General features: G+C 39.1%; 1 protein-coding gene across 1 annotated transcript in view; it reads left to right on the forward strand.

Annotated features, from left to right (window-relative positions):
* The window catches only part of PHLPP1 (PH domain and leucine rich repeat protein phosphatase 1), a 260,131-nt gene that overhangs the window by 216,689 nt on the left and 30,658 nt on the right, over positions 1-12,784 (forward strand). The window contains exons 11-12 of the mRNA XM_031003733.3: positions 4,661-4,861; positions 8,045-8,207. Of these exons, the coding sequence (XP_030859593.2) occupies positions 4,661-4,861; positions 8,045-8,207 (364 nt within the window). The remainder of the gene's footprint in view (positions 1-4,660; positions 4,862-8,044; positions 8,208-12,784) is intronic.

Consider the following 12,784-nt stretch of genomic DNA (forward strand, 5'->3'; position numbering starts at 1 on the left):
ATAGATAAATCTGTTATGGTACCAAATCCTGTGCCCTGTTTCTAAGAGAATTTGGCTGTAAAATTTAAGGGTGTGCTGGAAATTACTAAAAAGCAAACAAAACAAAAAATATATAGATGAGTCAAATGGACAGAATATGCCAAGGAGAGCAGAGCAATTGCTCAAGAAGCAGGAAATGGATTTGTCTCACTGTTGTTGCGGGTGACTTTCCAAACACTTTAGGGCAGGAGCCATATCTGTGTGTCTTTTCTCTGAGACTTTTGAACTTTATGCTGAGAGAAGTTCTTGAGTACTGTGCTATTTACTAACTTGTTTTAAGAATTGAGTTTGAAATGCTGTGCACACGTGGTCTTCACATTACATGCAGGTGCCCTGCTTGACCCTCCAGCTCTTTTAGAAAAAAAGGACCTATGAAAATGTCCCCACAAAAAGGTTTTTATAATTATTTTTCAACATTTGAATTTTGGAGACACATGATAGAAAACTGTGGACTTGAGACTGATGAAATCCGAGTTTTATTTCTGTCTCTGCCACTAGTTTCTATTGAGCCATTGCCAAATAATGTTACTTTCTCAGCTTTGAGTTTTGTCTTTCGTGAAATATGAGAGGGTATATTTCTGGGGTGATGGAAAAATCAAATGAGATAGAAAATAGTGGCCAGGTGCAGTGGCTCACACCTGTAATCCCAGCACTTTGGGAGGCCTAGACAGGTGGGTCACTTGAAGTCAGGAGTTCGAGACCAGCCTGGCCAACATGGGGAAACCCTGTCTCTGCTAAAAATACAAAAATTACCTGGGCATGGTGGTGCATGCCTGTAATCCCAGCTACTCGGGAGGCTAAGGTGGGAGAATTGCTTGAACCTGGGAGGCGGAGGTTGCTGTGAGCCAAATGCCACTGCACTCCAGCCTGGGCAACAGAGCAAGACTCTGTCAAAAAAGAAAAAGAAAAGAAGAAGGAAGAAAGGTCTGTGGTGTCTGTGGAATCTACAAAGTACCTTACAAATGAAAAGAAAACAGTCATATGTTACTGCTTTTTCTCTAATTAGAAGAGGATTGCATAGTGAAAAATGTTATATGGATGAAGCATGAAACAGCTGTTGGCACATTAAACCATCTTTTTATAGTATACTTATTACAAAATTCTGTAAGGAAGAAGCTTGAGGATAGTTATCACATCATACAGAGTTGAGACCTGACTCAGCCCTTTAAGAATTCAGCTTTTTTGCAAGGTTGAAAGCAGAGAGTGGGGTTCTGGAGCCTATTTATTTACTAAAATTGTTATCCATCCTGGAGAAACTTTGCAAAACTAAAGTATTTGTTCATTCTGGTGGAAGGATGAAATGTAGACTATTAAACCAATTTAAATTGTCTCCTGCTGAAACATTGTGAGGTTTTAGGAAGAATGGCTTAAGTGAATGGGTATTGAATTTAATTTTCCTGATACTATGATAATAAAAAATATTTTTAGTCCAATTGTTTGCTCTTTGACTATTAACCAGCAAGGTGATTAAGTCAGACTTTATGCAGTTCAGATGATGTCCTTTGGAACCACTTCATGTGGTTTCAACTAACTAGTTTCATTTCTTGGAGGTGGATGATGCTGGCAGTTTCCCTCTTAATTTTGCATAAAAGGTATATAGTTCCTTAATTACAGACAACTTTCAAAAAGATGAGAGGATAAATCTTTGAGGAAATCACTTTCTTCCCTTTATTCAGATGCCATGAGGGGTTTTTTAAGTTGTTTGGCAGCTTTCTAGATGAGCATTCACTTGTCTGTTTTTAAAACATTCCCTCTTTTTCTGGCCTAAAAAATATGCAAACATGAATTCACTTTGTTTTATCTCATGTGTTCGTGTGTGTGTGTAACTACATATTTCCTAGAGAATTCTATTTTTGTCTTTTTTCTTTCTTTCTTTCTTTCTTTTTTATTTATTTATTTATTTATTTTTTGAGCCGGAGTTTCGCTCTTGTTGCCCAGGCTAGAGCACAATGGTGCAGTCTTGGCTCACTGCAACCTCTGCCTCCTGGGTTCAAGTGATTCTGCTGCCTCACCCTCTCGAGTAGCTGGGATTACAGGTGCCTGCCACCACACCCAGCTAATATTTGTATTTTTAGTAGAGAGGGGGGGTTTCACCATGTTGGCCAGGCTGGTCTCGAACTCCTGACCTCAGGTGATCCACCCGCCTCAGCCACCCAAAGTGCTGGGATTACAGGTGTGAGCCACTGCGCCCAGCTGAGAATTCTATTTTAATGAAATTATTTTATATAGTTTCCCAGCCAACACTAGTCCATGATATTTTAGGGCAATAAAATTTATTTCTTACATTGTAATTTATTCTAATGCTACACTAAAGAAATTCTTAACAGGAAATTAGGTGGTCTAAATGGGATCTAAAGAAACAGACTCATAAAAATACTCTAAACAGCGATGGTAAACAACTATGGTGCTGAAACTTGTTTCCTTCCTGCTTCAAAACCATTTCAGAAACTGCAGGAGTGACCTTTATTTCCTTCTCTGTAGCACACACGACTATAATTTCCCATGACTATTTATGGTCTGGACAGCCGTTCTCTAACTTCCTTTTTTTTTTTTTTTTTTTTTTTAATGTCAACGGAATACGTGTTTCTTTAATGGAAAATGTTCTATTTTGGGGAAGCTGCTTTTCCTCAGATAAGTAATGGAGTTGGTGCTTGTGTGTTGAAGGGGTTGTACAAGATTGAAGAGTTTTAAATTAGTGGACTGAGAGCTTGAAGTGACAGTCCTGGTGAGGACTCCTAGTAGCCTTTTTTTTTCTCTCCAAGATTAAAAATAACTGCCCGGTATTCTGTATTCTTTTTAAGGATGATTTTATTCGTTTTTTTTTTTTTTTAACAGATGGCAGAATAGTCCTGAATTGAATGGTGAAAGTTTCAAACCAAAGTGATTGAAATGAGGGAATAGTGTGGCTCATCAACAGGGTTGATCTGGGGGCCAGGGGGAGGCATGGGAGATTTGACCCTTCTAACTCTTGTAGGCGAGTGCTATGTACTGAGCACCGTCTCTTTCCCACCTGCTGCAGCTGCACAGTTGGACATTTGTCATGAATCAGGAGGGTCATCTCTGATTCTTGAGAGTGACACAGTCCGTCCCTTTGGAGTGATTTGGAACCTGATCACAGCAAGGATTTGTTGCCATTCCGCAACTTTGCAATGTGCATTTAACTACATTTCACAATCACCGTGGAGGATTTTTTTTTTTTTGACAATTTTACTTATCTTAGTTATAAAACCATTCTTTATATTTTATCCACGTTTCTTTTTCTTTCTTTTCTTTTTTTTTTTTTTTTGAGATGGAATCTCGCTCTGTCGCCCAGGCTGGAGTACAGTGGCGCGATCTCCGCTCACTGCAAGCTCTGCCTCCTGGGTTCACGCCATTCTCCTGCCTCAGCCTCCCAAGTAGCTGGGACTGCAGGCGCCCGCCACCACGCCCGGCTAATTTTTTGTATGTTTAGTAGAAACGGGGTTTCACCATGTTAGCCAGGATGGTCTCAATCTCCTGACCTCGTGATCCGCCTGCCTCGGCCTCCCAAAGTGCTGGGATTACAGGCGTGAGCCACCACGCCCGGCCTTTATCCTCTTTTCACTCTAGCATCTGAAAAGTGTGGCAGCAATATATTATCTTGTTTGTTTGTTTTAATGTAAAATTTATTTAAGTACATTATAAATACAGAAAAGAGGCCAGATCATAAGTGTAGCCCTTGATGCTTTGTCTCAAAGTGAGCACACTTGTGTAACCAGCACCTGGACTAAGAAACAGAACATTACAATATATGAAACGTTACACGCCGTCTCCTGGATACTGCCTCCTTTCCCTCCCCACCTAAGAGTTACTGCCATCCTGACTTCTGTTACTACAGAGTAATTTTGCCTGACTTTGAACTTTATATAGTTATGGGATCATGCAGTGGGTCTCCTCTTGTATCTGGCTTCTTTTGGTCATTATGTGTTTGTGAGATTCATCCTGTTGATACATGTTGTTTTAGTTCTTTATTCTCATTGCTACATCATATTATGTTGTTTTAATAGAGAGCAAATTATCTCCTGCACTTGTGAAAGCCAGTAAAATGTGCTTTGGACTTTATACTGAAGAGGACTCAAGTCACTATGTGATTTAGTTGCATTGTGATCTAATACCTGTTTTATTACTATAAGAACCATTTATTTATTATTTATTTATTCACCTAATTTTTATAGAGGCAGGATCTTGCTTTGTTGCCCAGGCTGGTCTCAAACTCCTGGCATCCTCCTGCTTTAGCAAAAACTTTTGATTACAAAATAGGAAACTCTTTTTCTCTTCCTTAAGTCAGAATATTAACTTTACCATATCACTTTCTCTTCCACTCCCCGCCAACTATAAAAATAATTGCTTTCTCTTACCTTTGTGCTTCCATAAAAATTGGTTGTATCTCTGTGTTTAATACATATAGATAGCTATTGTGGTCATGATAGTTAGTGGATCACAGATACAAATACTTGCTAATTGAACTCCTTGAAGCCAGGGCTTGTCTTTTCAATTCATGTTTCTGATCCCAGCTTCTAATGTACCTGGTATCAAAGCTTTTAGGTTTCTTGAGGGTTTTTGTGACTTTTCAGTGGCGTTTTGTTGTGTTTTGTCATTGTAGCCTGAGATTCCTGAACGCCTCTGCGAACAAACTGGAAAGCCTTCCTCCAGCCACGCTTTCCGAAGAGACAAACAGTATCTTACAAGAGTTGTATTTGACCAATAACAGCCTCACCGACAAATGTGTGCCCTTGTTAACGGGACACCCCCATTTGAAGATCCTTCACATGGCTTATAACCGACTTCAGAGTTTTCCAGCAAGGTAAAGGACAGTTGTAAAGCTGCGTTCTGAATTGCATTTCTCAAAGTGTATTCATAGAAAGGTGAAGGCTGAAATATTTATTTCCCAGGTGATGTCAAGTTTGTTTGCTTGTTCCTGCTCCCTTCACAGTTTCCTTTATGTAAGCTATGATGACATTTCCCTAAAGAGAAGTAGATTGGTTTTCTTCATATGTGTCCAAAGACCTAATCACAAGAATGCTCTTAAGATTTTGAAATAAAATGTGTTGTTTAGCAGGTATGTTTTTTCTTTTACTTCTTTTTAACCAGTCAGATTAATTTTTTAAAAAACCATTATCCTAGAGCCAGGTGTGGCAGTGCGTGCCTGTACTCCCAGCTACTCGGGAGGCTGACATGGGAGGATCACTTGAGCTGAAGAATTTGAGACGAGCCTGGGCAACACAGTGAGACCCTATCTATTAAAAAATAAAGTAAATAATAAAGTTTCCAAAAACATTAACCTAATAGGGTATGTGGGAATTAGAATGTAAACCAGGAACGTGAAAATCCTTCATTATCTACCAACCTTTATATTCATATTCATGATGTACAGAGCAGTGGTAGACTCTACTACCATACAAACTGTAACATTGCAAATTCTGGCTCTCAAAATAGTCCATTTTTAATTTGTTTTTACTTTAATTTCTAATTTTCGGTGAGCGGTGACATTATATCTAGCTTTGAGTGAATCTGCGTGCTGAGCCTGCCGTGAGGATTTACCGTGTTTCCATTTCATTGGCTTTTATCCATCTAACAAGTTAGGGCTTGAACACACACCCACGCATCAAAGAAACAAACACTAACCCTTCTGGTTTCTGCTTGGTAACTGCAACTCAGCATTGGGGCCTAATCAAAACACTATCATAGCTTCCCTCTGCTGCCTTCAGGGCTACCAGTCTGTTCGAGCCCTTGCTGAAGAAGGAAGGCTTGTGTATATGTTGACTTAAAGTATTGCTCTGTTTTTGGTGTAATGAAATATTTACTTTCCTCCTCATTTGATATTAATAATTAAACTATTTTATGCTTACTTCCATCTACTTTTACTTCACTATGGAATGGGGAATGATATTTTTGGAAAAAACCATGATAATCACATAACAGCAACCTATCTGAAAGGGCTCATTGTCTTCTTTCAGATGATGAATGTCTAAACCCTGCAGAGGAAAGGATCATCAGCTCTAATTCTGAGGATATACCCCCAGTGACCCGTGCCAGGTGTAATCACCCACCCTAAGTGCAGAGAAACTTTTCACACACCTTGTAAAAAAATCCATCTAGGAATGAATTCTGTCTCCCTGTGGTTGTTATGTGGCTCAGTAGCTCCCCTGCAAACCAGAGCACCTTAAGAGCTGGGTCTGTGACCTTGCTGTCTCCCTCAGCCTCACATCTCACACAAAGCCCACACTTAAATGGTTGCTGAATTAAAGAACGGGACCACCATCTAGTCATTTTGTCTTCACATCTTTTGCCACCTTCTTTTTATGTGGCGAGTTGGAAATTTCTTTAACTTTTTCTTTTGGGGGCCTGTTTTCTATGCTTTTAATCATTTTTCATGCACCATTACCCATTAGTTTCAAGGCACAAGGGCTGGCATCTGCTTCTGGTGAGTCTTCAGGAAGCTTAAAATCATGGCAGAAGGTGAAGGGGAGCCATTGTGTCACATGGTGAGAGAGGGGGCAAAAGAGATGCCAGGGTCTTGCGTGAATGCACAGCGTGTGAATTCTCTGATTACCATGGGAAGGGCATCAAGCCATTCATGTGGTATCTGCCCCCATGACCAAAACACCTCCCACTGGGCCCCACCTCTGACACTGGGAATCACGTTTCAACATGAGATTTGGAGGGGACAAATAATCCAAACCATATCACTATATTTTTTTCAAAATATGATGATAACATATTTAAATAATATTCTCAGAAATTCAGGCTATCATAGATGGATTACTTCATAGTCTGTGTACATATTGTTTGTAGTATATTCTGATACCACACTGGATGTATATGATATTAAAAGGTCTGACTTCATAAGATAAAAGCTTAGTTTTTACTGTATCTTAGGCATATATTTATTTTCAAGATAAACAAGATAATCTTTATATTTGAAAGATGACAAAAATAATACAGTGGTTTTTTTTGTTAAATTGTTTAAAAGTGTATTGTGACAAATGAAACTATAACAGGTAGAAACAATACCAAAAAATGTAAACTATTATTCAGCTTATGAGTCTGGGTCACACTAATGGGGAATCCTGTGCTTCTTGGAGTCTAACATCAGCAGGAGTGGAAAAAGGGTCAAAAAAGTGCCAGATACTGTTACAATGATTGCAGAAGTAGAGGCATTGTTTTTTCTTTCAAATTTATAAAGAATGCAAGAAACCCTGATTCTGGAATTTTTCTTTAGTTGGTTATTGTAATTATTGATGAAGATTATAGATGAGGAGGATTTGAACAATAAAAGACATTCTTAAACAGAAGTATTAAATTAATTACATTAGAACATATTATTAAGGTTGGAGAGATTCCTTCTTGGTAGATGTTTAGCAACAATTGAGATAAATGTCTTTTGGCCCTGGTGTGAATTTGGGCTCTGCCAGAAGTCCAAGAGGTGATCCAAATGGGCTTTTAACACACCCCTTGCTCGTTACCACCACTTTGTATTCATCAGTGATGTCAGAGGAGTTGGGGGAGTGAGGGTTGAAGAAAAAGCTTATCTTAATATGAACTATAGACCTGTTCTCTACCTCCCCCTTGAGTTTTCAGTGCCACTACAAAGAAATCATACTCTCTGAGCTCTTTTAAGGCAGTTTTATTGGATTAGTGCTGGCTTTTGACCCATTTAAATAGTGTTTTCATTAGTGTTCAGACCAAGCTATACAGTAACATGATTATTGCCAGGGTAACTTAATTTCCACATAGACTTTTAGGAGGAAAAGGGCATCCATTTTCCTTCTTGTTGACAATTTGAAGAGTTGAATAGTTTTTGTTCTGTAGTGAGAAAGGAGGTGTTAAAATATTTCAGTACTCCAAAATGATAGTGAAAAAATGGTCTTGTTTGTAAAAATGACTGTTAACAAATGAATCCTTAAAGTGACAGCAATTTAATTCATCCTTTTATTCTCGTCATATATTATTTTCTTTTAAATTGCTTTATTTTCTCTTTTTTTAGTAAAATGGCGAAACTGGAGGAACTTGAAGAAATTGATCTCAGTGGGAATAAGCTGAAAGCCATCCCAACAACGATCATGAATTGCAGGCGCATGCACACCGTGATTGCTCACTCCAACTGCATCGAGGTCTTTCCCGAAGTTATGCAGCTCCCAGAGATCAAGGTATGTGGTTTCATTTCATAAACTCTAAGCTTCAGGTCGGCAAAGAAAGTTGACTTCCTAACTCATCAACTCAGGACGTTTGCATCTTTGTTGGATTTATTCAGAATGAAGGCCCCCATTAGCCCTTACTTCCTCCTTCCTAACCAATAGGCTACACTGTTGAGTCGGCAGAGTTAAAAAACAAAGCAAAACACTGGAGCAGGTTTTGGGAAAATTGGATTTCTAGGCTGAGTCCCTCACTTACTGTATGACATGAGGCTACCCACATAGCCACCCTATACTTCGTTATCTGTTAATAGTTGTTCCACTTATTTCCAGGGTGGTTATGAGGCTCAAAGGCTGAGGCTGGTGTAATCGCAGTTTCAAAAAGTTAACAGTACCACTACACATCGCTCCCTACCAACTCAGCTAGTTAAATAGCACACCCCACCATATTAGCCCACTAATCGTAATTCCCTATATAGACAGAGCATCATTGCTGTCACCAAACATTGATTTCAACGGAATGAAATTGGCAGAGCAGATATTATTGTCATTTGATAAGTAAGGACGCTGAGGTGCTGAAAAGTGAAGCGATCTGTGTAAATTAAGACAGCAAATTGGTAGCAGAGGTAGTCTGCAAATCCTGACTGCTGACTTGAGGTAGACTCATGGGATGAAACCAGTTCACTAGAATGAAAGCCATGTAACAACCATGTGTTCCTGTTTTGTTTCTTTTCTGGCAGGGAAATGGTACAGAAGTAAAAAGTTCTTTATATACAATGTAGTTTTTCATTTGTATCTTAGCATTTCTAGTTATTGATTTTATGCTTAATGAAAAATAATTTGGTGGTTACAGACTTGGAGCATATTCTAATCTCCTAACAGGGAACAAGAGCAGTCCAACTTAGCCATTCTTCACTTTCCAGGCACTTGCTGATATAAACCTTGTGTTTCAGATTAAGAAAGCAAATAGACATTTGAAGACATTTTAAATGGCTTGCATAACTTTTTTTGTTGTTGTTTTTGAGATGGAGTTTCACTCTTGTTGCCCAGGCTGGAGTGCAATGGTGCAATCTTGGCTCACTGCAACCTCTGTCTTCCGGGTTCAAGCGATTCTCTCGCCGCAGCCTCCCGACTAGCTGGGATTACAGGCGCCTGCCACCATGCCCAGCTAACTTTTGTATTTTTTTGTAGAGACAGGGTTTCACCATGTTGGCCAGGCTGGTCTTGAACTCCTGACCTCAAGGTGATCCACCCACCTCGGCCTCCCAAAGTGCTGGGATTACAAGCGTGAGCCACCATGCCCGGCCGGCTTGCATAACTTTTTATCACAACAGTTTTTACACATTTATATGGTTGAGATGTGTACAAGCCATTTTGTGTGTGTGTGTGTGTGTGTGTGTGTGCACGCGCACGCATGTGCACGTATGCTTTAAGCCACAAAATGTTTTACTTTGGGCTTTAAGAACACTGTCTCATACATCACAGTGGCATTTTAAGATGTTTGTTATAAATTTCCAGAATTTGGCTGGGCGCGGTGGCTCACGCTGGTAATCCCAGCACTTTGGGAGGCCGAGGCAGGCAGATCATGAGGTCAGGAGATCGAGACCATCCTGGCTAACACGGTGAAACCCTGTCTCTACTAAAAATATAAAAAATTAGCCGGGCATGGTGGCTCGCGCCTGTAGTCCCAGCTACTCGGGAGGCTGAGGCAGGAGAATGGCATGAACCTGGGAGGCAGAGCTTGCAGTGAGCCGAGATCGTGCCACTGCACTCCAGCCTGGGCAACAGAGCGAGACTCCGTCTCAAAAAACAAACAACAACAACAACAACAACAAAAATTTCCAGAATTTTTACTTTCTGTATAGTAACTTTCACACTGAGGAAAAGCCGTGCTCTGAAGGGAGACAGACCTCCAGTTGGATCCCAGCTGAAAATTCACTGCTCTGTTGCCTCGTATGTTAAAGAAAGAAAAGAATTGGTACTTCCTTTGTAGTATTGTTATGGAGATGAAATGAAATAATACATGTAAAGCATTTGAAATAGGAGTGTCACATAGGAAGAACTCCCTAAATGTTAGCCATTATTAATCAACACATGCCCTCAATGTGGTTCATACGTGATGTTGATTATATAGAGCAACTATTTTGGCTGAAGCTCAACAAAATCCAAGAAATTTATTACTTAAGCAAATGTTTATTTGCCTTTCAGCACAGGAAAGATGTTGTCAGCTAGACCTTCCAGGGTTTCCTTAGCTGCCCATTACTTGACACAGTGGCTGTGCTGTGCCATCTTTTACTGGGGGTTGTTAAACTGGTCTCTATGTGTGGTGCAGGTGAAATTCTAGCACAAGAGAAAGTGAGAGTCTCAAGATTAAACCTCCTATTTGCTGGTCTTAGTGTCTGTATCTGTCTTTTAATGTTATAAACTCTTAAATGTAGATTTAGATTCTTGTTTTGGGGTTCTTTGTTTAAGTATTTGGTTTAAAATACAAATAGAGGCCTGGCTTGGTGGCTCACGCCTGTAATCCCAGCACTTTGGGAGGCTGAGGCAGGTGGATCATGAGGTCAGGAGTTCGAGACCAGCCTGGCCAACATGGTGAAACTCTGTCTCTACTAAAAATACAAAAATAAGCCGGGCATGGTGGTTGGCACCTGTAATCCCAGCTATCCAGGAAGCTGAGGCAGGAGAATCACTTGAACCCGAAGGCAGAGGTTGCAGTGAGCCGAGATTGCGCCACTGCACTCCAGCCTGGGCAACAAGAGCAAAACTCCATCTCAAAAAAATAAATAAATAAAATACAAATAGAAATTCAGGCCAGGCACAGCAGCTCCTTGGGAGACTGAGGCAGGTGGATCACCTGAGGTCAGGCTTTTGATACCAGCCTCGCCAATATGGTGAAACACTGTCTGTACTAAAAATACAAAAATTAGCCAGGTGTGGTGGCACATTCCTGTAGTCCCAGCTACTTGGGAGGCTGAGGCGGGAGAATCACTTGAACCCGAGAGGGGGAAGCTACAGTGAGCCGAGATCACACCAATACACTCCAGCCTGGGTGACAGAGTGAGACTTCATCTCAAAAAAAAAAAAAAGAAATGTAAATGTTTTTAGATTATAACTAGATTTTGCAAAACACAAATTTTGCTGTATGAAAACTAATCCTCTCCTAGACTCTTGCTTGGATTCCTGGATTACAGAATCAGTACCTTTGTTGCTATTGATTCCTTCCCCTGTTGTCTTCTCTCTGTACCTGCTTTACAACTCCTTTTCAATTTTACTTCCCATATTTTTAAATGGTTTCCATTTTTTTGCTCTTTGATTGATTTTCCCCCCAGCTATTACACCTTAGCATTTTTCTTATGTTAACAATATCCATTCTTTCAGATTGAGCTCCTCCATTACCAGTAGATAGAAGTTTTGTTGTTGGGATTTTTTTTTTTTTTTTTTATACTTTAAGTTTTAGGGTATGTGTGCACTGAGCAATATCAAGTATCCTTTATGTACAAACATGTAAATGTTTCATCCCTGGACAGATAGTATTCTTGAAAAAGATAGTAGTTATATTGTTTCAGAACTCTGAATTGATATTTTTGTGTCATATGAGAATATTTTAAGTTGCAATATACGTATTTATGTATATTTGAATATCTAAAAGAAAATCTTGTAAAAATTGTGCGTATCTTAAATGATAAATATACCTATGAAAGTCTTCATTGTAAAGTGTGCCTATTTTTATGTATTTTATGTAAACTAAGCATATTTTTAATGTAAAAGAAGTAATTTCATTTCTATGGTGATATATTCCAACCTGTATTAAAATTTTATTATTGAGTTAATAACTCTAGATTACATTAACACTGTTTCTTGAAAATAAAGTGCAGTAGGTGTTACTTGTAAAGCATATAAAGGTATTAAGATCATTGCAATTTTAAAAACTTAGCAGATAACATTTCAGAAAAGATAAGATCATGGTGTATTTAACTAGCTAGTTTCACCAAGCATTGTTATCTTTTCAGACATTAAAAGAAAGTGATTATTCATAGCTTTGTTACCAAAGTTTTAAAAACAGTTATTGTTTAAAAGAGCAAACAAATCTCCGTACTGAGATGTATGCTAAAATATGTTTTTAAAACACCTGAATAATTAATTATTCATGTACATCTTAGACTATTTGCACCATCTAATCTTGGATAAAATTGAGCTCTGGCATTTTTTTCATTTTGATAATATCTAATGAGATCTGTAAAGTGATCATCAGGTGTTAATTTCTGTATTTGGATAGGGAGGTTATGTAAGTTATTAGTAGGAAAAATAAAATGAGTTTTTCAGAATTTTCCAGTGAGCCTGAGTGGAACATTAGTGTTATTATCCTCACCTTTGTTTAGCCCTTTCGCATTGATCTTTCAAACCCCTACCACCAGTCCAGTTTTGCTTGGAGCAGATTGTGTTCTCTTTTGGTTCTAAAACAGACAGACCTCCCTCTGGATACAGATTAGCTCTTGATCATCTAGTAAGGAAAACAAGATCTGAGTCACACAGACGCCAGACTTGGTTTGGCTGGACCTGGACCTAAGGCCATGCTAAGGCTGCTCATG

This window comes from Gorilla gorilla, chromosome 17, assembly GCF_029281585.2.
Source record: "Gorilla gorilla gorilla isolate KB3781 chromosome 17, NHGRI_mGorGor1-v2.1_pri, whole genome shotgun sequence".
In the NCBI taxonomy this organism is placed as follows: Eukaryota; Metazoa; Chordata; class Mammalia; order Primates; family Hominidae; genus Gorilla; species Gorilla gorilla.